Source organism: Anguilla anguilla, chromosome 9 (genome assembly GCF_013347855.1).
Source record: "Anguilla anguilla isolate fAngAng1 chromosome 9, fAngAng1.pri, whole genome shotgun sequence".
Classification (NCBI taxonomy): domain Eukaryota; kingdom Metazoa; phylum Chordata; class Actinopteri; order Anguilliformes; family Anguillidae; genus Anguilla; species Anguilla anguilla.
Genome location: NC_049209.1, coordinates 7,006,973 through 7,031,288, shown reverse-complemented (window position 1 = coordinate 7,031,288; position 24,316 = coordinate 7,006,973). Strand labels below are relative to the sequence as shown.

The following is a 24,316-nucleotide window of genomic DNA, read 5'->3' as shown; positions in this document are numbered from 1 at the left end:
GAGTACCTTCTATGAGGAATACTCCTTTTGCCACTGACTGTGTGCGAAACTCAAAGTGTGCACTTGTTAAAGCTGTTAAGCTGTTTCAGGCTAGGTTTTAGACGCACGGCGAGGATTTCATGTGCGGGAGAGCGGTGTTGTGGCAATTCCCCCCCCCCCCCCTTCCCCTCGGGGGAGGGCAAACCCCATTTTAACAATTGCGCTGGCACAGCTGTTTACAGTTAGTGTGTGTGTGTGTGTGTGACACTGGCCAGTTCTCACTGCTGTGTGCAGAAATACACCCCCCGCGGACGGGCGGACATGTCTAATCCCACAAGGCAGCGTGGCTGCCTGCCAGACTTCTCCGTTCGCTTGTTTGTTTTACATGAGGGGCTTTGATAGCCCTCTCTAATGGGAGCGAGTGGCAAAGAGGGCACTCGGGCGGGTGCAGCTGTTTGTGTGGAATTCCTTTCTCTCTCCCTCTCTCTCTCTCTCTCTCTCTCTCTCTCAGTCTCTCCGCTGTAGTCATCCGCTCACCTCGCCCCTTCGGGCTATATAATGTTAATGCAAACTGCCAGTCGGGGCATGACTAGACGCTACTCCTGCAGGTATCGGTATGCGTTAACCATTAACGCGGATGGTTCTGGGCTGGCCTGGTTCTGTCGCCGCCCCTTCCGCACACAAACACACACACACACACACACACACACACACACACACCTGCTCTTCCCCGCAAGCTGTATTCAGTCTGCATGAACGAGGCTCTGCAGGCTTGTTTGCACACGTGTGTTTGTGTGTGTGTGTGTGTGTGTGTGTTTGTTAATTAATATATGTGTTTTTACACTCCAGTCTCTGACTGTCTCGCATGCGCATATTAGCTCGTCGCGCTCTGTCCCATTGCGGTCCAGGTCAGGGAGCAGCTCGGTGTGGGACGTGCTGCTGTGGCTTTGGGGACGGAGGGCGGGAATTTTGAGACTGTTCCAGGGTTTAAGTGCAGAGTCAGCAGTCGCTCTCTCTCTCTCTCTCTCTCTCTCTCTGTGTGACACCTGTCTGGGCTTACTCACTCAGTGCCGCAACCCTGTCGGCATAATTCCACGTGTAAAGCGGAGGACAACAGCTCGGGTTTCATATTTCAAAACCACTTCCTGTGATTCGCCGCCAGCGAAAGTTCAGGACCGGTGAACGCATTTAATGTTTAGCGTTTCGGCAGCTGAACGCCGAATGTGAGGCAGCAGGTGCGCCGGTGAGCGATAACAGCGGGGAATTCTGGGAACTAAGCTCCGCGGTGATCTTCAGTTTCTGTTCCATCCAATCAGACAAGCCCTTAAGTACCTAACTGGATCAGCTGTCGGACTTAATTGATCTGAGCAGCCACATCTTTAGGGTATTTAGTGCTTGATTTAGGGATGTGGATATTCATCCAGACTGTAATTTGACTTAGCTTGGCTGTCCTCTTCCTCAGATTATGGAGAAGGCGCTCTCTGTCCCGCAGGCGTGCCTGACGACGGCACAGTGCATGCACACGTGCTTATTGTGTGTTGTTTGCTTTTTCTTTTGGGGGCGACATGGCTCAGGAGGTAAGAGCGATTGTCTGGCAGTCGGAGGGTTGCCGGTTCAAACCCCGGCCTGGGCGTGTCGAAGTGTCCTTGAGCAAGACACCTAACCCCTAACTGCTCTGGCGAATGAGAGGCATCAGTTGTAAAGCGCTATATAAATGCAGTCCATTTACCATTTTCTATGCCGAATTTGTGGCTACGATCATTGCATTTACCGAATGAAACGGCAACGACGCTAACTGCAAAAAAAAACAGCTGCGCTTAATGTGCACCTGCTTGTTCGGTCGAGTCTCAGCAGGTCGTAGAATGCGTTTCAGCAGCGCCGCACGTGCTCTCTGGCCTACTGGTGCTCTGCTCTCTGCCCGTGCCTGTGTACCGTATTCATGGACGAAACCGGTCTCTTTGGCGAATGCTGGTACAGGGAAATTGCTGCTTTCGAAAGCTTGAAGGTTTTTTTTTTTTGGTACGTGAAGGAATGTTACTGCCCATCCCTGCAGCCTTAAGGGCCAGTTGGGGCCAGCTTTAGGTAATCTCTTTATGCTGTCCGTATGGTGGCTGTGCCCCTTCAGCACTTACTAGCGCAGTTTCAGTGCAATACGAATACGTATTTAGAACGCTTTCTTGATAGTGTTTATTCCATCTGTGAGGTAGTAGTATCACCCCAGCTCCAAACCCCCTATGCCCTGTCTGCTCGCATAAGAACTGGTCTCACACCACTTTTTTTACAGTGGCCTAAACCAAAGGTCATGTGTTAAAGAAACAGGAAGTATAAAAAATAAGAAGGCGTGCGTCTTCATGAGAAAAAGGCGACGTCGTGTTGCCGTGCTGACAGCGTGGAGACCCCGAGCTTTCTGTCTCTCTCCTGCCTGTTCTCCTCAGGGACAGGTGGGTTCCCCTGGCTCTCCTTCAGAAACACCCATGGGTGTAGAGACTGGTGTCGGGGGGGGGGGGGGGGGGATTGTAAGAAAAAGCTGCTGCTTGGCTTGGTGGTGGTGGGAGAGATGTGGTTCTTTGCATGGGTGTGGGAAACATCTAGAGTGGTAAAAAAAAAAAAACGTGGGTTCCACTTTTTTTTTATATTCTTGCAGATGCACGGAGAATGAAAATGTCAAAAATATAAAGTGTGCAGGTCTTAACACCAGCAAATTACGTAATAATGATGAAACCTTTAAACGTAGTCAAATCTAGACTCTGGCCTGTGGATGCTGTAGAGCAGCGTTTCCCAACCTTTTTCCTTCCCCAGCACAACTTCAAAATTTACAGAATCTCACGGCACACTATTCTCAAAAGTGAGCGACGTATTGACCATGATGTGGTGTCAACAGCAGTAGTAGTAAATGTTCTTTCTGGGATGTGATTATGCGGTATGCATTATAAATGCCTTTATTTTTTTGGGGGGGGCTTTTGTGACTGAAATGAGTTCACTTCAGTTTTTAAAATTCACTTGACCTTCAAAATTTTTTTATAAAGAACTTTTCACACGGCACGCCTGGCCTTGTCTGAGGGCACACCGGCGTGTCGCGGCACACCGGTGTGGGAAATGCTGCTGTAGAGGATAGGCCAAGCAAGAGCAAGACCAGCGCAGCTGCTATTTTGGCTCGGCGGGCAGACTGGGTTTCGGGCCAGCGTACCCCCCTGGTCTGGACCCCCTGCCCCGCTGCGTGGAAACTGCAGGCTCCGCTCGTCCGTCCGTCCGTCCGTCCGTCCGTCCGTCCGTCCGTCCGTCCATCTGTCCGTCAGGCCCGGTGAAGCGGGATGGCCCTCGCGTCCCTGCGGGATTTTTCCACGTGCTGTATGCTCCGCCTCCGGAACTCCACTCCCTCCTGTGAGCCAGGCAGGAAGCCAGGGGGGGGGGGGCAGGAACATCGCATTTATTCAGCAGGCGCTTTTTATCGCAGATAAACCAGCTTTTTCGTCCTGTGGTCTCGTCGCGTTCTTGCCCTTCTCAGCTCACAGCGGCTTCCGCGGGCGCAGAGGTGACAGCCTCATCAGAAACGTAGGAGTGCGAGTGTGCACGAGGGAGCCTGCGTGAGTGTTCCGCCATTTTTACACTTTTTTATTTTTTGCAAGGGTCCTTAGAGTGACAGGTCCCGTCCCTGCCACCTCACCACAAAAAAGAGCTTCGGGGCCAAGTCCAGGGCCCAGGCGCACCACACATCTGAACCGCTGGACGACCCCGTCCGCCTGAATATGGCAGTGCGGTGTAGCGGTTAGGGACCAGGGCTTACAGCTCCAAGGCTGTATGTTCTACTGCCACTCTGCTGTTGTGCCCTTGAGCACGATAGCTGACCTGAATTACTTCAGTTAACAGTCTTAACTGTATAACTGCATTCACAGTATGGTATGTAAAAAAAAAAAATGTTATGCGTGTGAATGGATCAGAATAAGAGCGCTGAACCCCTTAAATGTAAATGAATGAACTAGCAGGCTGTGCAGTAATGTGGAGCCGGTGCAGTGTATTGGGAGCAGTGGCAGTCTCGTAGGAGACCGGGGCCTCTTGGCACCAGGAGGAGACCCTGGGGTAGACGGCGGGGAGGTGAGCAAGCCTGGAATGCCTCCACAGGGCCGAGGGAGATGGAATGCGCGTCCCCTCCCACTTCCATTCCCCCCCCCCCTTCCCCCTTCAGCCCGCTCCAGCCAATGGCCTGGCAGAGCCTGCGAGTCTTCCTGCCGCTCCAGGAAGCGTAGCCCAGCGACACACGCGTGGCCGCGTCGACCTCTCTTAATGATAAACCTAAGCAGTCTATTTTCAGCCTTTCTGAAGACGCATTGTTCCGAGCTGCTCCTTGCTTCCTTCTGATGGGAAGGCTCCTGGGGGGGGGGAGGGGGGATGGGCCAGGGGGAGAAGACTTTGTCACCGGTTTTTTTGTTTGTTTGGTTTTTTTCTTTTTTTTTAGCTCACTGTTGGTCGTAAATGGTTGTAATTACTGTTGGTCTGTGCACAGTACTAGGTAGACTAGTTAGACTGCTATTGTGAGGAGAGAGAGAGAGAGAGAGAGAGAGAGAGAGAGAGAGAGGAGAGTGAAAGAGACAACAGACCGAAAGAGAGAGAGTACTCTTGCTTCAGATTTCAAGGTTGGTGACTTATTGTTTGTTTCTGTTGTCTCCTGTTTTTGCTGGTGTGAGTCTCGTCATGTGGGTCAGGTCAGGCTCTGCTGATGATTACTGCGCTGTCATAGCTGAGTATTCATTCTTGAGGGAGTGTTGGCTTTGGGAGAGCAAGTAGCATAACTGAGTATTCATTGCTTTGGGAGAGCTGGTAGCATAACTGAGTATTTTTTGCTTTGGGAGAGCAAGTAGCATAACTGAGTATTCATTGCTTTAGGAGAGCTAGTAGCATAACTGAGTATTCATTGATTTGGGAGAGCTGCATGCATGCTATTTTTGAGCCGTTCTCATGCAGCCCTTGTGGTAGTGGAAGGAGACACTGTAGGTGGTGTGGTAGTGGAAGGAGACACTGTAGGTGGTGTGGTAGTGGAAGGAGACACTGTAGGTGGTGTGGTGTGCTGGTGAGAGGGTCTTTACTGTGGGACCCCCTGGAGATGAACCCTGACGAAAGCTGGGACCTCAAATGCTCATCCAGTTCTGCTTAGCATTCCTCAGACTAAATAAGGTGACTTGGTATTACACACTTTGGAGTCTGAACAAAAACTGAGCACAAATGCACTGTACATAATGCAACGTAACTATAGAATTGATCATAACAATCGTGAATGGCATTTGTATAGGGCCTTTCATGTCAGGCTCTCAGCGCACTGTACGGTGAAGTGTGGAATCTCCCTTGTCCACGGCCGCCGTGTAGCACCTACCTGACAGACACACAGCGAGCATTTTACACCGGAATCCAAAGCTGGGTTTTTTTTTAAAAACATTTCCCCAGCACAGTGAGTTCTGACGAGCGCGCAAAATTTCACACGGCACCGTGCGCGACCGAAACCTGCTCCGCGTTCGGTTGACACCTTCGATTTTGAGTACATCTCGGTTCTGAGAAAAAGCCTCCCACACTCTCTGGCGGCGTCTGAACAAAAAGCGGGGGGGGGGCCTGGAAGAGGTCCAGTGTCCGGCGCTCGGAACCGAAGGAATCGTGGCTGAAATTGAGCGAACGTGATTTTATCTTCTGCCGCGAGGACACGCACACTGCTGCAGCTCATGCGGCTAATCAAATCAGGCGAGTCCGGCTGAGGGCGGAGGGTACGTTTCGTGAATTGGGCTTTGTGCGCGTGTGTGACTTTTGGATGACCCCTCCGTTGGGTTGGACGACCCCTCTTGTCTTGTTCTATGGAATTGTCCTTTTCGGGAGAAATTCCGGAGCCCTCCGGAGGAGGCGCAGATCCACCCTGTTGTGCTGCGTGTCTGTTCAGGTTGAGGACAAAGATGCAAATCAAATTGAATGTATTTGTATGGAGCATTTTTACAAAGATTTGCCACAGTATGCTTTACAGTGTGCACTCTCTCACCCTATGACCTGGACCTGCTCAGACAGCAGAGGTCTAAATGGTGTCATTTATTTATTTACTCTGTGGTACGACGGCCACAAAAAGCTGGGCCCAATTTGAGGGAACCATTGCACAATACTCCGGCCCCCCCCCCTCCCCCGATCTCGGTTGAAATGACTTTGTTGATTGCAGGTTATTCTCCCTGAGTCTGAGTGCCAGAGGGATAGTGTGTCAGTGTGTTTGGGCACGTGTTGAATCCGTGCAGTCCTTCGCACGTCTGTTCATGCCTGTGTGTGTGTGTGTGTGTGTGTGCGTGTGTGCGTGTGTGCGTGTGTGTGCGCGTCTCACCCCAGGCCTTGCTTTGTCCTTGTGCAGGCAGTGCCGGTGAAGCTGTCCCTGGATGCTCTGCTGCAGATGTCTGGCTCTCAGGTGCGAGAGACCATGAAAAGGCTGGGCTCCAGCTCGGAGGAGTGCTCCCGGCTCACCGCCGCCCTCTCCTGTCTGAAGAGCGCAACTGAATCAGGTGGGCCATGGTCAGCACTACAGGGGGAGGGGGGGGGGGGTCCTAATGGGGGGAGGTGAGGTGTGTAGCAGGCATCAGACTCATCAGAAACGTTTTACAGTTGATTGATCCCATGAGACAAATGAGCGTGCTCTCTGGATGTCGCGAGTCCAGAACGGGAGGGGGGCGGAGCTTTGTGAGTCACGCTTGTGTCTGTCCCGCAGGAGGGGAGCTGAAAGAGGAAGGGGTGCCCTGGATCACGGAGGCCGCCCGACGAGACAGCGGCACGCTGGCCCCCGCCGACCAGCTGTCCTGCCCCGGGGGGACCCTGCGCTCCCACAGCCCCTCCCCCTTGGCCCGCCCCCACGGCGCGCCCCCCGCCCCCACCTCCTCCGCTCACCTGCGGTCCGTGTCCACGTCGGTCGTGCCCTCCTCCTCCTCCTCCTCCTCCGACGGCCCCGGGCCCTGCGTCCACGGCGACGGGCTCTCGGACCCCTTCCCCCCCTCCCCGAGGCCCGGCCGCGTCCACGGTCACGTGGCCACGCCCCCCGCCACCCCGCCGTCCAAGAGGCGGCACCGGCTGAAGCCCCCCTGCACGCCGCCCCCGCCTTCCAGGAAAGTGCTGCACCTCCTTCCCAACATCACCCTCACACGCAGCAAGAGCCATGAGTCACAGCTGGGCAATAGAATCGAGGAGCCGCCCCTCAACAAGTAGGTTTCCACTGTGCCGTGCTGGCCCCGGCCTCCCAGAATCCCACTTCCTGTGCTCTGCGCGACGGTACGGACGGCTGTACCGACGGCACGGCGGTTGGTTGCCGCCGTGTGAGGTCATTGCGCGTGCCCCAGAATCAGGCCCGTGACTAGGGCGCGCACGCGTCCCTCCTGCCTGCCCGCCGGGCCCTCTGTGTCCCGTCACCTTGCGGATAATCCTTCCGGATTCTTCCGCAGCTTAGGTGCCGTTGTGAAACGGGGAGGCGTGCTGTTTCACAAGTGAGGACAGGTCCCTGCTCACCTGCTGGAGGTTCTCCGCGTTCCGGGAAAAAGTTTCGCCCTGGAAAGACGCAATCCGTATCGCCCCCGGCGACCTCCCTGAGAGATGGAAGCGTTAACAGGATGCATGCCTGTCATCGCCTCATCGCCCCCTGTTATTTGTACGGTGGTGATCACAGGTGCCTCTTAGGCCACACTGTAGCGTGGGTTAAGTGTCCAGGACACAGTGAGCGAAAGGAGGGGCAGTGGTTTATTTTGGGTTTTTTTAAACCAAATATCCTGTCCATTTTGAATTTCTTCACCTTCTGTCGGCCATTAGGATAGGGAGAGGGTGTGACATCAGTGCCCTGCACGCATTTGTATTTACACATGAAGATTTCTCTGGAACTTAGAAAAAGCTATCTCTTTCTAGCGATCTCTATCTCTAGCAAATAAACGTAAGTTTTTTTGTTTTTTTTTTACAGCTCATGATATTTCCGTGTTACACTTCTGCATTTCGGGAAGAAGTGGCTTTGTTTTGCGGGCCTTTTGACACACTGTCTTTGCAATGTCACTGATTGTACTGTGGCTTTACTTATATCTAGCTGTCGGGGTGGAACCATGTTAAATGGACTTCCTGTAAGGGGCTTTGGTTACACAGCATCTACAAAATGTCTGAATTCGAAACTGTAATGCAGTGAAGCATATTTATGGTAGGTCAGTGGGACGCACCAGCGGCGAATGTGAGAGCGAGTGTGGGGTGGTACTGAGCCCCTGCCTCTGTCCCCCTGCAGGTGTGCGAAGAAGAACAAGCTCTTCCTCAACGTGCACATCAACGGCAGCGGCAACGGGTGCGAGGACTCGTCGACGCGCTCCCCCCTGCTCTCTGCTCGCACCCCCGGGACGGCCCAAACTCCCTCCACTGCCCCCTACACCCTGCCCGGCACCCCCACGCTTCTAGAGGAGCACACCGGCCTCAAGAGTGAGTTCTCTCTGACCCAGAATTCCCTGCTGCTGAGCTGAACCACAAACCATTTTCACCATCTCTCTCTTTATCTCTCTCTCTCTTTCTCTATCTTTTTTTCTCTCTGACCCTTCCGTATTCTGCGTATATGTGAATCCCCACTGTTTACATGGTTAAAGGTCTAGCTGGAATTCCCCTTTGCTTTCACAATAGTTGCACACAAAGGTGCCTGTTTCACAAACACATGGATAATGACTCAGTCATTCTGTAACTATGGGTCTGTGTACCGTACATGGTGATCTAGGTTACTGGGAAGGAGGACAGATACAGTCTACAGTCAGTAGGCCTCTTTAACTGAAGGTGTAGGAAGAGTACAGTACGCCTGGGTGCAGGTGTAATCCCTGCAGTTGGTGTTGAGGTAGTGGTGCAGTAGTCTACAGTAGGTAGAGGGACAGGTGTAATCTACAGTAGGGCTTTCTAGGTAGAAGTAGGACAGTAGGGCACTGTAGATAAAGGGCGATACTGCGTGCAGTAGAGGTACTGTACTGCTGATGCACACACACTGATGATCTGGATCAGAAGGAATGTTGATGTCAGTGTTGTGGAATGACAGACGGCCCTCACCAACACACTGCGGGAAAGTTCTATGACTTCATCAAAGCAAAAAACAAGCCAGAACTCCTGCCCAGCCCCTTCTCTACCCAAAGCGGTATCTGGGGGAGGGTTAGGGTGGTTGAATAGCAGCGCTCGCTGACATCTTTGCATTCTTTCAAACATTAACACTTTCAGCCCATCATCCAGCCATGCTAGCTGCTAGCTGGAGTAACTGCATTGGAAGATGTGTTATTGAATGTAGGAACGATGCTGTTCAACTGATATATCACCTAAAAAGGTCATTTTCAGACACATCTGTGCAATGTTGGCACGGGAACTCCATAGTTCCACTGTTTTGCCATACACCTTCTTCATAATATGTTCTGAAGTTGAATAATGACCAAAATATGGGGTTTGTGGGCAAATTCAAAGTGAAATATTTTAATATTTACTGTGCTTTGTTGAATCTTTTAAAAGGCTCTCTGGTTCAAAAATTTCATCATGTCTGAGCTCTCAGACATGTCAGACATTGTCTTTCTACCTGTATCTGTGTGTAGATAATATGGGAGTGCATCGAGGCTCCCCCCAGGCAGTGAGGAGGGACATCGGCCTCGCCGTCACACACAGGTGAGCCACAGACAGCCGCTTACCTCTCTCAGCCCGGGAAGGAGCTTCTCTCAGATTCTCTCACAACTTTTCATTACCTTTCTGCCTTTTTATGGGAGGATTCAAATTCATTCTGAAAGAATGAAAGTGGCCAACAGATATTTCTTTTGACTTCCTTTCTACCAAAGGTTTTCTACCAAATCCTGGCTCTCACAGACATGTCAAGTGTGTCAGAAGAACATGATGTTTGGGGTGAAATGCAAACACTGCAGGTGAGGGGGGGAAGGATTTTCTCAAACGGTGTTGAGGTGCTGCGTCTCTGAGCCGCCTCCTGTCTATTAACGGCTGGTTTTGTCTCTCCAGGCTAAAGTGCCATAACAAATGTACAAAAGAAGCCCCTTCCTGCAGAATATCATTTATCCCAAGTAAGCCACGCTGCTCCCTATTGCTAGTTGTCGTTGTGCGTAACTGGAGCCCCATACGTCTGCTCACGCCGCTGCTCCTCTCGTGTCGTGTCCCCAGTGGCAAAGATCCGGAGGACGGAGTCCGTGCCGTCGGACATCAATAACCCCGTGGACCGTCCGGCCGAGGCGCCGCAGTTCGGCACGTTACCGAAGGCGATAACCAAAAAGGTGAGGCTACCGCAGCCGGGAATAACAGCCTGCCTGGAGACATCGAATTTGAATTTATTGAAAGGATAGCCCCTTTGAGATGTAGCATCTCACTTTCAAGAGACACTGCGACCTGCTGGGGGGTAGAGGTGTGGGAAGGGGCCGTTCGTATTTTGAGCTTGCGGTGACCGTGTTGCTCTTGGCCAGTGAACGCCCCCGCCCCCGCCTCTGTCATTGAGAGGCGGCTTGTTTCCCAGCTCTGCGGTCGCAGTCGCTCCGCGTTGCGGCCTGGGCGGCTTGCGTCACACGTCTCTGACTGTCGGTCGTGTCGCGGTTCCGTTCTGCAGGAACACCCGCCGGTGCTGAACCAGCTGGACTCCAGCAGCAACCCTTCCTCCACCACCTCCTCCACCCCCTCCTCACCCGCCCCCTTCCAGCAGAGTAACCCCCCCAGCGCCACACCGCCCCCCAACCCCTCCCCCAAGGGGCCCCGCGACAGCCGCTTTCACTTCCCAGGTGAGTACCACGGGGTCAAAGGCGTTTTTTTTGTGCACGTACAAAACACACAGTCTGCCTTTTAAAACTGCCTTCCCATTGAATGCGCTGGAGTGGAGTGGAGCTGAATGAAGCTCGGAGTGGAGTGGAGCTGAATGAAGCTTGGAGTGGAGTGAAGTGTTGCTGAGTTGAAGTGGAGTGGATTGCAGGGGCAGACGTAGTGATGAAACTGCTGCTCTAACCCAGTGTCTCTCTCTCCTCCTGTGCTTGTGGGGGGGTTTTTTCTCTTCTTCCCTTTCTGTTCATAAGCTGCCTGCTACTTTCAGCATAGACAGCAGTTTATCTTCCCCGGTGAGTTAACATGGCGATAGCCCCATAGCTGTTGCGATTCCCACGTCTGCCTTCCACGTAACCCCGCTTGTGTTTACGGGCCTGCCAGCTCTCTCTCTCGAGCCATGGCCTTGATTGTTGTCAGGTGATCTGTTGAGTCTGCAAATTTGTGTTTTGTTGGTAGACGGTCAGAGAGCATATTTGTGTATTCGTGCGAGGCTTCACCAGTCTTCACAGAGGCTTTTATTGTTTCGGTTTGTCGCATGCCCAGTTAAGTCTGCATGGTACATGTCTGCCCTCTGGTGGGTAAAACACGGAGCTGCAACCTTATGGTTACATTGCCAGTAAACTGGGAATCTTGCCTGAACTGCGGCAGCAAGGGACTACACCTACGCAGAAATATGCAGTTCCAGCTCGGCAGAGGAAGGCCTCTCTGCAGCCAGGATGTCTCTCACTCTGCATTTCTTTCTGTTTTTTTTTTTTAATTCTCACACAGATGTACCTGGCTCTGCCTCCCTGCACTCAGAAGCTCTCCAGGACACCGCGTAAGTCTACTCCAGGAATACTCAAATCCGTAGTGCTGCCGCTTTTCATTCCTCCCCTCTAATGAGGACTGATTTATACCGGGGACACCAGGCGAGGTAAATCTCTGGCCGATCAGTGGCACTGATGAATCGGATTGACTATTGGGCAGGAAACATAAACCAGGAACACTACTCACCTTTGAGGGCCAGATTTGGGTATCCCTGATCTACACCCTAATCCAACCAGCTCTGAGAAGAAAGTGTCATACGTATGGCTGTTTGCTATCGTACCGTCTAATCGTTCTGTGGTACAGTGTTACAGTATGTGGGGTCCCCAGACCACACGAGCACTCTTGTGGATGTTCTATGGAGAATTCTACGGCCTGTAATTCCTGTCCTCTCTCTCCTCTCAGTGAGAACGAGCAGTCGGCGCACGACCCCAAGTCACACCTGGCAGGGGAGGAGAACGTAGAGGTACGTTCCCAGCAGCCTCTAGGAGACACATGCTGGGAGTGAGCGTGGCGTGGTGTGGTGTGTGGCTGCATCTGAGCTGCTGTGTGGAAATGTAACACAGCTCCATCTCTTAATTCCAAATTATTATTCCTCATACTGTATGTACACATATACACTACCATTCAAAATTTTGGAATCACCGTTTTTGAAAGAAATTGATACTTTTATTCACAAAGGTAGCATTAAATTTTTTTTTAATTGCAGCCAAGACATGATAATGTTACAAATTACTATTACTGTTTGAAATAATTGTTTTTTAATTCAATGTTTACATATGATTGCAAAGCCCCATTTTCTGCAGCCATTACTCAGGTGTACTGACAACACACTTACTGTCATCTTTAAGTATTCATGCTAATGTGCTAATTTAGTAAAAGAGAAAGCACTCCCATTATATTAAGCGCAGCTGAAAGCAATTGTGCTGTTTAATTAAGCAAAAAATATCTTTCTTTCAGTTGCTATAGTATCTAGAACACTAGCATTTCTAAAGTTCAATTTTCGTTTAAAAAAATGGGCAAAAAGCTTTCTCTAGAAACTCGTCAGTCACTTAGTTGTTCACACCACTGTAAATTAGAGGGAAGACTAAAATGAGTCGGAAGTGACAAGGATTCCGTGTGTGTCCATTGCCCCATAGGAGGTAGACGAAGAGGAGGAAGCAGAGGAGGATGAAGAAGCGGCGGAAGAGGAGGAAGAGGAGGAGGACGGGGAGGCGGAGGCGGACGGGAAAGGGGGTTCGGAGGCGGAGGGCGACGCGGACGAGCTGGACGACCTGCCGAGCTCGCGGGGCACCCACTGGAGGGGCCCCATCTCGCGCAAGGCCAGCCAGACCAGCGTGTACCTGCAGGAGTGGGACATCCCGTTCGAGCAGCTGGACCTGGGCGAGCTGATCGGGCGGGGCCGCTGGGGCAAGGTGCACAAGGGCCGCTGGCACGGCGAGGTGGCCATCCGGCTGCTGGAGATCGACGGCAACAACCAGGACCACCTGAAGCTCTTCAAGAAGGAGGTGATGAACTACCGGCAGACGCGGCACGAGAACGTGGTGCTCTTCATGGGGGCCTGCATGGCGCCGCCGCACCTGGCCATCATCACCAGGTCAGTGCGTGTGTGAGAGTGTGTGTGTGTGTGTGAGTGTGCGTGTGTGAGTGAATGAGAGAGAGAGAACGTGGTGCTCTTCATGGGGGCCTGCATGGCGCCGCCGCACCTGGCCATCATCACCAGGTGAGGGGGCGGAGCTCTGAGTCTTCGACCGGCTGATTAACCCTGACCATTTCCCAGCTGGTTGATTCATTGCATTTTGTTTGATGTGTAAAAGGACCTTGGGAAGTTTTCATCTTCAGTCAAACATCTCCAAACACCCCAGTGAATCAGATGCTCCACCTCAAATTTTCTGAATCCTGTTCCACGTTATCACATTTACTGTGGCCACAGATCCTTCTTCATACATGCGCAGAGACTTGGAATGCCATCCCCTTATCCCTCTGAGCCAACACTATGTACTCATCCTTCAAACAGACTTAGAAACCACCTCTGACTGCTGCCTCCCCATGTCCCCACTGAGTTACTCGCTTATCTTGTTTTACATCTATTACTGTCATCTAGGCTCATTTTTCACACCCCCCTTCATCACTTCCTTTACAAACATCAGCTTTCGACAGAAGATTTTTATATTTTCTTTCTGCAGGAAACCCGCTGTTAAATTATTTATTTATTTTTTTAAACATCATCGTACTTCATACTTTAAAACTTTTCACTGTGTAAACAAAAATTAAATTAGTAATTTTTATTGCAGGAGCCATAATTATTTCCACCATTTTCCGACATTTCAATATAATTTGTGGCCAACATTGCCATTTATAGGCGTGGTGTCCGTAGTTGTTATCCATGACTTTGGAACCCTTGTTGTTCTTGCTATACAGAATCTTTGGATATTGTATATTGTGGTTGTTCACCATTTTATGCGCATTTATATCCTTAATTTCTTTCAGCTTCTGTAAGGGACGGACGCTGTACTCGGTTGTGAGAGACACCAAGAACATGCTGGACATCAACAAGACTAGGCAAATCGCTCAGGAAATCGTAAAGGTGAGGCCGTAGCGTGTTCGCTTTTTTCGAATGCATTGCTATAATGATGTCATCATGCCAGACCACCACCACCACCACACTGAGTGTCCCCCCCCACCTTAGGGAATGGGCTATCTCCACGCAAAGGGCATAGTGCACAAGGATCTGAAGTCCAAGAACGTGTTTCACGACACAAACAAGGTGGTCATCACGGATTTCGGGCTCTTTGGGATCTCGGGCGTGGTTCAGGAAGGAAGGTGAGGATCCTGCGCTCTGCCTGTCTCTGCCTTAAGGGCCATCAGCTTGCACGGGAGATTCTTTCACTGCCAGGCGTGAGTTCTTCTGAGAGATTGATCCGGAAGGGCTGGTCTGAGACTGCCATTGTTTTAAAAGTTGCTTTGGGTATCTCAGACCGCTGTAGTGTGTACTCTCACCCAACCTTCATGTTATAACACTCTAGGAATGCTTAAAACTCCATTAAAAATATTTCATAAGGGCAACATGAGGTGAGCTCCTTCTCCTGCCTGGGACTGGTGGGGTCATTCCTATGTTCCCAGGGTCCTATGTTCCCCAGATTTAAATGGCACATAATGGGAACATGACAAAGGGTCCTATGTTCCCAGGGTCCTATGTTCCCCAGCTCTACATATGTGCTCTCCCAGGGGTCCTATGTTCCCCAGCTGAAACGGGTCAAATTTGACTCAAACACAAATAGGAGGGTTAATGTGTGTTAACAGAATATTGAACTGGGGAACATAGGACCCTGGGAACATAGATACGCTCCTGGGACTGGTTGCAGTGAGGTGCGGAGGCGTGGCTTGCTCAGCAGCGGGGGGTGTGGTTATATCTCTGTTCCCACAGGAGGGAGAACGAGTTGAAGCTCCCTCACGGCTGGATCTGCTACCTGGCGCCCGAGATCGTGCGAAAGATGCGCCCGGGGAACGACGACCGCCTCCCCTTCTCCAACGCCGCCGACGTCTACGCCTTCGGGTGAGGGAACGCCGCGCGCGGTCACGCTCAGATCTCCCTCGGTGGAGCTCAGCTGGGCTACGTCTTTCATTCGCCGTTGTTAGCTTAGCTTAAATGAACCCACAGAAGTAAATGGAATGGTAAATGGACTGCATTTATATAGCGCTTTTATCCAAAGCGCTTTACAATTGATGCCTCTCATTCGCCAGAGCAGTTAGGGGTTAGGGGTTAGGTGTCTTGCTCAAGGACACTTCGACACGCCCAGGGCGGGGTTTGAACCGGCAACCCTCCGACTGCCAGACAATTGGTCTTACCTCCTGAGCTATGTGGCCCCATAGTCAGTTGTTCATTCACCGTTCAGGCTTGGAGTGCTGCTGTGTGGGTGGATGTGTTTGGTTAGTCTCGGAGAAGATGAGTGGATCAGAGCTCTTAGATGCATTACTTGGCTTTTGTCCCCCCCCCCCCCGACAGCACTATCTGGTACGAGCTCCAGGCCCGGGATTGGCCAATTACGAACCAGCCCGTGGAGGCCACCATCTGGCAGGTGGGCAGCGGAGAGGGCATAAAGAAGGTGCTGGCAGAGATCAGCCTTGGCAAGGAGGTCACGGTGAGTGGAGAGGCCAGAGGTTAACATGACCGGGGTCAAGCGTTGTCAAGCGTCGACCGTGTAATGATTTGAGTGCCTGCTGTTCAGCTCTGAGCAGTGATGGTACGTGTTAAAATACCAGAACCGTAGCATGACATTTGAAATAGCCATACCTGGAAAACTCAGGCGTCTGTTGCTGGCTCAGTTTTTTTATATATATATATGAAAAAGTACAAAAAAAAAAACAAAGTGCTAAATAAAATACATTTTTGAGCATTTTTGTTGCTCTTTTTGAAAACCACATCAAATACCTGTAAGATGCAAGTCTGTGAATGAACGTGAATGGTTCCCAGTTTTAGTTGTGCATTCTGGTGTACCTGCACACATTTCGGTAATCTTGGGCCGGGCCTCCTTGTCTCTCCTGCAGGAGATCCTGTCTGCCTGCTGGGCGTATGACCTGCGCGAGAGGCCCACCTTCACCCAGCTGGCCGACATGCTGGAGAAACTGCCCAAGCTCAACCGCAGGCTCTCCCACCCCGGCCACTTCTGGAAGTCTGCCGAGTACGTATCCTAGGATGGGGGCACGCTGGACTTCCTGCCTGGCTTTCACCCCTGACCCCTGATGCATCCTGCCATTCCAACCATCCCACACCCCCCCCCCCCCCCCCCCATGTCCATCCCAGGACCACTTCCACAGGGGCTGACGGCAGAGGAAAGGGGTAGAGGCGGACAGGGTGATGGTCTGCCCTCTACCGGGTGGCCACTCTGTGGGAGTCACTCTGGGACACAGTGCTGGTGGAGGGTGCTGAGACAGCAGATGAGACTGCTCTAAAAGACTACTCCCCGTGCAAGCGGTGCACCCATAACGGCACACGCACACACACACACACTCACACACACACGCACACACGCACACACACTCACACACACACACACACACACACTCACACACACACACACACACACTCACACACACACACACACAAAGAAACTGCTTAACACTAAATTAACTTTTTAGGAGGGTTGGTTCGGCTCTCTAGGCTGTGACACATTCATACTCTGTGAGGAGCACATTAAGGACCTGGCCAGCACTTTCTACTGCAAAGGCAAGAGGAAACACATTGCTGAGAAAGAGCCTAATTTGTGTTTTGTTTCTTATTTTATCAGTTAGCACTGTAGCATTTAACGTACGATTGCTGTGAAACTGTCTTTCAAACATTGAGCTTTTTTTTTTACACTAGTTCCTACAGTGCAATGACCCATTTCTTTAAACACTGTAGCATTTAACATTGGATTGCTGTGAATTTTCTTTTAAAGAACAGGGATGACTTGATACCTAGTTCCTTTTCACTTCCTCCTTCAAACCACTTACCCTTCGCTGTGATTTGACACTGGCTGTGATGCAGCCAGCTCCTTTCCTCTGGCCTGCCTCTCTGTTCCCCTGCCTGGGTGCTGTTCTGTGCTGGGACAGAGGGACCTGTGTGATCCTGTCCCTCCTGGAACCCCACCTCTGCACCGCTGCTCATCTCTCCACTCCAAACTCTCACTCTGCTCCCTCTTCCCTTCCTCCCAGTCCCCTCATCTTCCCTCCTTCATGCAAACACAGCCCATCAGCCTCTTCTCCCACCCTAATCCTAACCTCCACTCCTCCATTTCCGCTCTCCCTGCTGGTCATGTGACTGCCTGCTGGGCCACTCTTTTCAGCGGGGGTTCAGGCACTTCTGTGCCTTCATTAACAAATGAGGACTTTTAAGCACTGCCCCTGTATGGTTTTAACAAAGCAAATGGCAAGCCAGGGTTGCAGTAGCACTGAAAAAGCTGCAGTGTGCTCAGACGGACATCGTAAAGGTCCCAGAATGCAAGGTCACACGAGGGATTACGTACATTTTTGGGGATTAATTGAAATGAATCTGGGTGATTTTTTTTTTTTTTTTTTTGACCTGAACTGAATGTATTTTTAATAATCTATGCCAGTTTTCCTGTGTGTGTGAGTGATCGTGAGTGAGTGTGAGTGTGTATATGTGTGTGTGTTTGAGAGAGAGAGAGAGAGGGAGCGAGTGAGAGAGAAAGAGAGAGAGAGAGAGAGAGAGACACTCTTTGCTAATGCTGGTACTCTTTCTGAATTAGCCTCTGCCTGCTCTGCTTCTCCGCCTCAGTTCCTGTCACTGCCAGCCTGCTCTTGCACCTTCACTAACACGTCTAACCTCTGCCTCTCCTTCTGTTCTCTCTTTTCCCTCTTTGTCTGTGTCTTCTTCTCTCTTTCTTCCTGTTGTAGGTTGTAGCTGCTGGCACAAGACACATAGGCAGAGCAAAGCCAGTAGCGCCTGGGTCTGCCTTGCATGCTCCCCAAAAACCCTTAATTCCTTAAAAAAACAAACAAAAAAAAAAAACGTTTGCCACAGCTCCATCCAGCACAGATACCGCTTCCACTAATCTGCAGCCTGATCTTCCACCATCTGCCCTCTTTTCTCTCGATTTCTCTGTGGAATGGGGTATGGCGGGCGTGTATATGTATTTTAAGAGGAGAAAAGGAATTGTAATAGATGGCAAAGCCCCTGTCGCTTCCTTTTGGGGAGAGTGGGGGGGGGGGGGGGGGGGGGAGGGGGGGTCTTCTCTCTTTTTCTTGCGGTACTCATGCTGAAATGGACACGTTTTGACCGTGGCCTCTTCCTGCTCCGGCTGCACCATAGAATGAAGCTTTTTTTTTTTTTAAACTTTTTTTGCCGGAGGCTGCGGCCCCTAAGCTGGGAGCTGGGAGCTGGGAATGGGGGAGGACTGGAACCAGGACTGTTCCCCATCATCCCCAGGACCCCCACCTCCGCCAGCCTCTCCCCAAATCTCTCACGCTTCCCCTTGCGGTGTTTATATGCAAAGCTTCAGCTTCTCAAATGATGCTCCCAGCCGGTGAACGTTTTGTGCTTCGTTCTTTTCGGTATGTGCGTTTTTTGTTCTCTTTTTTTTCGGTCTGAGGACTGGCGTACAGGTAACGGCTGAGCCGCAGTGTTGCACATTGCCTTCTTATTACCGCGCTGAAAAGAAAGCTCGTGTCTGAGCTCCGTTTCCACGGCTTTCGAAATGCTTCTGGTTCCGCACTCCAAACGGGAGGTGTCCCCCTCCCGTTCAGCAGGACTCGAAAGGAAGCGGGTAACGCGCCGACCAGGGAGACGCGGTGTCACTTCCCCCTCGGGCGGGGTCGACGCGCTGTCAGAGCGACTCAGTCTCGGTAAAAACACGGTTAGAAGATTTCCCGACTCCTGCTATAGCTCAGGTTGGCACGGGAGATCCAGACCATTCATTTTCTGAACACTGTTTTCCGTGCTTCGCTGGGATTGGGACACTCTTTTTTGTCCTCTTTCTTTCCTGAAATCCTGTCTGAGCTGGCGTGTTCGGTTCCCTCTGGTGTCGAAAGTCAAACGCAAAGAGCCTGGACACGAGGAACGAGGATTCTTGGCTTGATGTGGTATGTAAATTAGACTGTCCAGTTAGCTTGGGTGTGCGTGCGTGCGTTAGATAAGTGTTTAGCTCTTCAAAATAAAAGTCTCTTGCATCAAGCAACAAAAAAAAAAAAAAAGAAAAAAAATGACAGCCACTTTACACGATGGTGTTGACAGTTGTACTCTTACCTCTTTTTGCGCTCGTGTGCGTATGTGTTTTGCGTGCTTATGTTTTGTGAGTGTGCTCGTGGTCATGTGTATGAGTGTGGGTGAATTTAGAGGTTAATTCTGTGAAAGACTGCAGTAATTGAGGTGTTTTATCGAGAAAAAAAAACTATCAGTGCTATAATATATATAAATATGGTTTTATTTAATGTACAGCTAACATGAACCTTTTAATATTTGTACAAACATTTTATATTATACTATGTCATAACATTTTTAAATAGGTACTGCTGCCCTATTACAGATGTACAGACCTTTATATTTTTTTCCAAGTACTATTAAACATAAATTGTACATTTTTTTAGAATGGGTCAATACATGTTTTTTAATGTCATGTAAGGATTCATATTTTTGTATTGCATGTGGCTACTATTCTGTAAACACAGCTTTTGTTTTCATCCTTGAATGACAATAAAACAAAGCTTCAGTCATGAGATCGGCTGGGACTGCTCTTTCTTGGGTGGTAACTCTGCACTTAGAGGGAACTACAGGATTTAAAGGACTAATTCTCGACAGTGGTTGTGCACAGGGTTCGAATAACGGGGGGATTGGGGGGTCTGACCCCCCCCCTAATTAAGACTTGGACCCCCCTCCCCAAAAGAGGTAAAACGCCACTGATGGGAAATATATTGTAATATTTACGATTACAGGTAAGAAGGTTATATAAATGTTTCAACCCCCCCGACCTGTTGTTTTTACCTCTTTTGGGGGGGTCGAAAAGAGGTAAAAACGATTAAAGGGAACTACAGGATTAACAAGACCAGGTCAAAACCTAGTGTATGGCTGGACCGAACACACGTGATCCGGCCGACCAATGGTGTAACTTCATCACTCACTCAGTGACTCACTCAGTCACAGACATTCGCGTTTGTAGGGCTGGCCCCACTGTTGCGGTCCAGCCAAAAAGACTAATTCTTGAGTGTGGTTGTGCACATCAGGAAACATGCATGTTTCGTTTATCCAAAGGAGAATTATCTTAGGCATTTTCCTTCTATAGCATTGTACACAACATGGAATGACCTGTCTTCTACGTTGTAATAACCACCAAGCTTGTCCACATACAACTTCATTGATTCCACAATTATTAGGATGTCAAATAACCAGAGTGCACTTCTGATCCAAGATTTCTAGCGAACTGGACCACTGCATCTGATCATTTCAGTGATATTGGGGTATCAATGCACGCAAAAGTCGAATCCTGTTTTTTTTTTGTTCCTTGATGAAGTAATCTTCAGACAGGATAGCGGCCTTTATACATCATACGCTAATGCTAGTCGCTGTCAAAATCATGGCAGCCTCCTATAAGAGCTCAAAAGGGTTCAAAATAATATTTTAGCAATTCACAGGTTGTATTTTATCATAATCAAGAAAGCAGTCAATAGTAAACAAGACCAGGTCAAAACCTAGTATATGGCTGGACCTAACACACTTTATCCGGCCGACCAATGGTGTGACTTCATAACTCGGCCGACCAATGGTGTAACTTCATCACTCAGTCACTCACTCACTCAGTCACTCTGTCACAGACATTCGCGTTTGTAGGGCTGGCCCCGCTGTTGCGGTCCAGCCGAAAATGGCAACATATTTCAACCTTTGTGAAAAATGTGTTACATTGGTCGTTCTGTGTTTAAGGCATGTGCCACTTCATTCCAAGAGAAAAAAAAATTTCACAACAGAATCACGGCCTGATACTGATCAGATATCACATTACATTACAGGCATTTAGCAGACGCTCTTATCCAGAGCGACTTACACAACTTTTACATAGCATAACATAGATACCATGGACAAGTAGGTTTTTTGGGCCTGCAGGCCTGATTGTGCACAAAATGAGACAATGTATTGGCAAAGCACCAACACACATCTGCAGGCAACACAATGAGCATCTTTTTCTTCACTGATGACCAACAGCAATGGATCTATTATTATTGGATGCTTTTCAGTAAGTAATATGTTGTTGATTGTTGTGCTTATTGTGCTGTATTGCCAGCAACTACATACAGTTACGGCTGATCAGATTAAAGGCCGAGGTGAATGAATAGGCTCCTTATAACTGAACGAATGGCCATTAGAACTAACCATTTGGTAGATAATGAAGAATACAAAAGGCAAAGCAAATGATGATGAGCCAAACCTGCATTGTTTTAATACATTTAAGGAAAAAGTTGAAATAACTTGTTGAACATATGTTCAACAACCTAATTATGAGCCTATTGAATCACCAAGATGATCTAATCTGTAAATAATTTTGTTGCCTCTTTTTATGTAATTGTTCGCAACATGGCACAATAAGCACAATGTGAACGTGGGATTTTCATTCTTCATAGCATGCATAGCTATTTCTGACATAATATGAAAAAACCAGTACACTCTGGAGGTCCGCAGGACCGAGGTTGGGAACCACTCCTATACATATTTCCATAAGAACCAAAACAATCACATAATCATTTTTATTAAAAATTAATTATATATTACAAGTTCATATGTATTACACGGCTTTGTTGAATGGTCGATTCTGCTTGGCCACATCAGACATTCTATGGTCAAATGTTTCTGAATACTGACCGCTGCTATGGGTAACAGACCGCTTTAATTTAGAACGCCATTCATAGAGCTCCGCAGAAAGAAGCACGGTTAATTTTCAAATTTGCTAATTCGCAACACCTGGCGACAGAAAGACGTCACTCCACCGTTAACTTGCCATATTGTTTCATATTAATTTCAGTTTATTTTAAATAATAAAATCGATTTCTTTCGCGAGGTAATAAGCCGTGTAATAAGTAAGGAATAATCCACTCCCAGTTAGTCTACTATGGAAAAATAATGACCTCCTCCTCGCTTCGGGGATTCTTCGCCTCCGCGTTGGACATTATTTTCCGATAGCAGACCACCTCTTCGTGGATTATCCCTAATTTATTTTTGTTCAGTATTGTTGTTCTTCCTGCCTACGTTAAAACGTTCTACAACTGTGTCTCGATGGGTTTCTCTTGGTCCTCTTCGCAGCCTTTAGGCTCCTTCCTTTCCCTCAATCTCCATTATTCTGATTTAGTCATTGGACGGTACTTCTACTTTGAAAAGGTAAATCGCATGGGGAACCATACAAACTGGAGCAGAAACAAAACTCGCAGTGTATTTCCAGTAATCAGCTCCCGTTGATTTTAGACATAGACTATTAGCCTATAGTTTGTTTGTCTGTGCCTGTGCACACGTGTGTGGTGCCTTACCCACAGTATAATGTTCGGTGTCAAATCAAGTTTTACAGAGGAGGGTCCCTATTGGACTCATAGCCTGTGTACCGTCAGCGTTAAATTAACACTGTACATTTTACTGTGCAACTGCATTTTCATTTGGGAATTAGAGAATGAGATACAGCAGCAGATTTACATTTTGTCGACTGTTCTATAATCAAATTAAATGTATCCCCTACCCCTTGTTGCACTGAATAATGATGTTTCTATTTAGAAACGTAACGGAATTGGCAAAGTAACGTTTACCATCTGTGAGAATGTGTAAGAATTATAGCTCGTTTTATTACACTCAGCTCACCCCAAGATGGACCACCCATTTCTGAATTATGCGGGTGGGTACAACTCAAGTCAGAATTGCCTACCTGATAGCGAGTGCTCAAAAGCAGATGTGTTACATTATTGAAGCCAGAAGCGGGCCCTCGTTTCTAAAAGGTAGTAGGGTCTACACGGGATGCGCTTATTTTGGCAGGCGTCTTTTTCCATTCATAATGACATTTCCCCACCATTCACATTTTCGTCGAACCCCAATGCTGTGAAAGAGCTCTGCGCTGGCTGCCTTTCCGAAGAAAATTATTATCAATGGAAGTGCGATATGCGCCTACCTCCACCGGGAGCGGCATTGCTTCAGAATTGTTTCGGCAATTCCGAGTCGAAGGAGGCGTAGCGCCCAGCAATCTTGAATGACTCGCGACTGCTGAGACTCGCGAGAGAAGAAAAGACTCGCGAGAGGGAAAACGCACACTTCTTGGACACTGCCTTATGAATGGAAGTGCTTTTGTCGCTTTTGACGCTGTTGCCATTGAGGATATTTTGCAAAACATTCCCGAGACCAGCCACGTATAAATATCTGCCAGATCACAGAGAAAACGAAAATTGCTGAAAGGCATTACGCTTGCCAGTAGAGGTTTTTCCGAACATCAATAAACCACTTTATTGCCAAGCAAAGACGTAGTCAAACTTGCGAGAAGATTAAAGTGGTGAAAGACAGGGTTCCTACATCAATCAAGATAGAAGTCTTATTATAACTTTCATATCTACAGCATAAATCTATAAAATTTAATATATTTAAAATAAATTTAACAGTCACTCATTTACTGTTGGCTATGTTCTCGTTTCAATCCCCCTGGGTTTATGGTAGAGAAAAGATTTGATCTAATGCAAGCAAATTTGTTTGTATTTTTTTCTTCCAAAACAATTCTAATGGATGCTACATTCCTTATGAAGATCAGCTTGATTGGTTTCTCTCCTTTTCTCTGCCCTTTTTCAGCCTTATTTGTTTCTCCTGATTTTCCAGTGGCCTTTTGGGCCCTTTTTGTACCTGTGATGAGAGATTTCGCAAACAATCAAATGGGTGGTAGCTTTCGTGTGTTGTCAGTGACTCACTGTTTTGAACCAGTAATAGCGCTTTACTGCAGAAGGCGCAATCTTTTGATTGGCTCATATGGATGGGTGATTAACGTTGCAGGACATTTACATCCATCATTGTGTTCATGAAGACTTAATTCCCCATCACTTAGCCTGTTACCATTTCTCTAATATTAACAAGCCCAACATCGTATTGACAAAACTCTCCTCAGTTGCCCATACGGAAAACCTTAAATTAATTTTACCGAACTTAATTGGAAAAGGAATTCAGAACAACAGGAGTGGTGTGAGCAAAAGCATGGAGGCACAGGCACTGCGAGTTTCATCTCAAGCCTTTTTTGTCTCGGAG

General features: G+C 49.0%; 1 protein-coding gene across 6 annotated transcripts in view; it reads left to right on the top strand.

Annotated features, from left to right (window-relative positions):
- Positions 1-18,085, top strand: part of ksr1a (kinase suppressor of ras 1a) — a 51,855-nt gene extending 33,770 nt beyond the window's left edge. For 2 of the 6 annotated variants that reach the window (XM_035434067.1, XM_035434071.1), the window contains 17 exons: positions 6,347-6,494; positions 6,698-7,184; positions 8,237-8,424; positions 9,558-9,627; positions 9,795-9,878; positions 9,970-10,031; positions 10,129-10,238; positions 10,565-10,733; positions 11,022-11,063; positions 11,539-11,587; positions 11,980-12,040; positions 12,714-13,171; positions 14,065-14,161; positions 14,264-14,397; positions 15,002-15,130; positions 15,581-15,716; positions 16,123-17,476. In XM_035434067.1, the coding sequence (XP_035289958.1) occupies positions 6,347-6,494; positions 6,698-7,184; positions 8,237-8,424; positions 9,558-9,627; positions 9,795-9,878; positions 9,970-10,031; positions 10,129-10,238; positions 10,565-10,733; positions 11,022-11,063; positions 11,539-11,587; positions 11,980-12,040; positions 12,714-13,171; positions 14,065-14,161; positions 14,264-14,397; positions 15,002-15,130; positions 15,581-15,716; positions 16,123-16,269 (2,571 nt within the window). In that variant the 3' untranslated portion in view covers positions 16,270-17,476. Of the gene's footprint in view, positions 1-4,533; positions 4,611-6,346; positions 6,495-6,697; positions 7,185-8,236; positions 8,425-9,557; positions 9,628-9,794; positions 9,879-9,969; positions 10,032-10,128; positions 10,239-10,564; positions 10,734-11,021; positions 11,064-11,538; positions 11,588-11,979; positions 12,041-12,713; positions 13,172-14,064; positions 14,162-14,263; positions 14,398-15,001; positions 15,131-15,580; positions 15,717-16,122; positions 17,477-17,970 lie in introns of those variants that run through there. The other 4 variants (XM_035434068.1, XM_035434072.1, XM_035434070.1 and 1 more) reach the window with 4 other exon arrangements.
- The last annotated feature ends 6,231 nt before the right edge of the window (positions 18,086-24,316 follow it).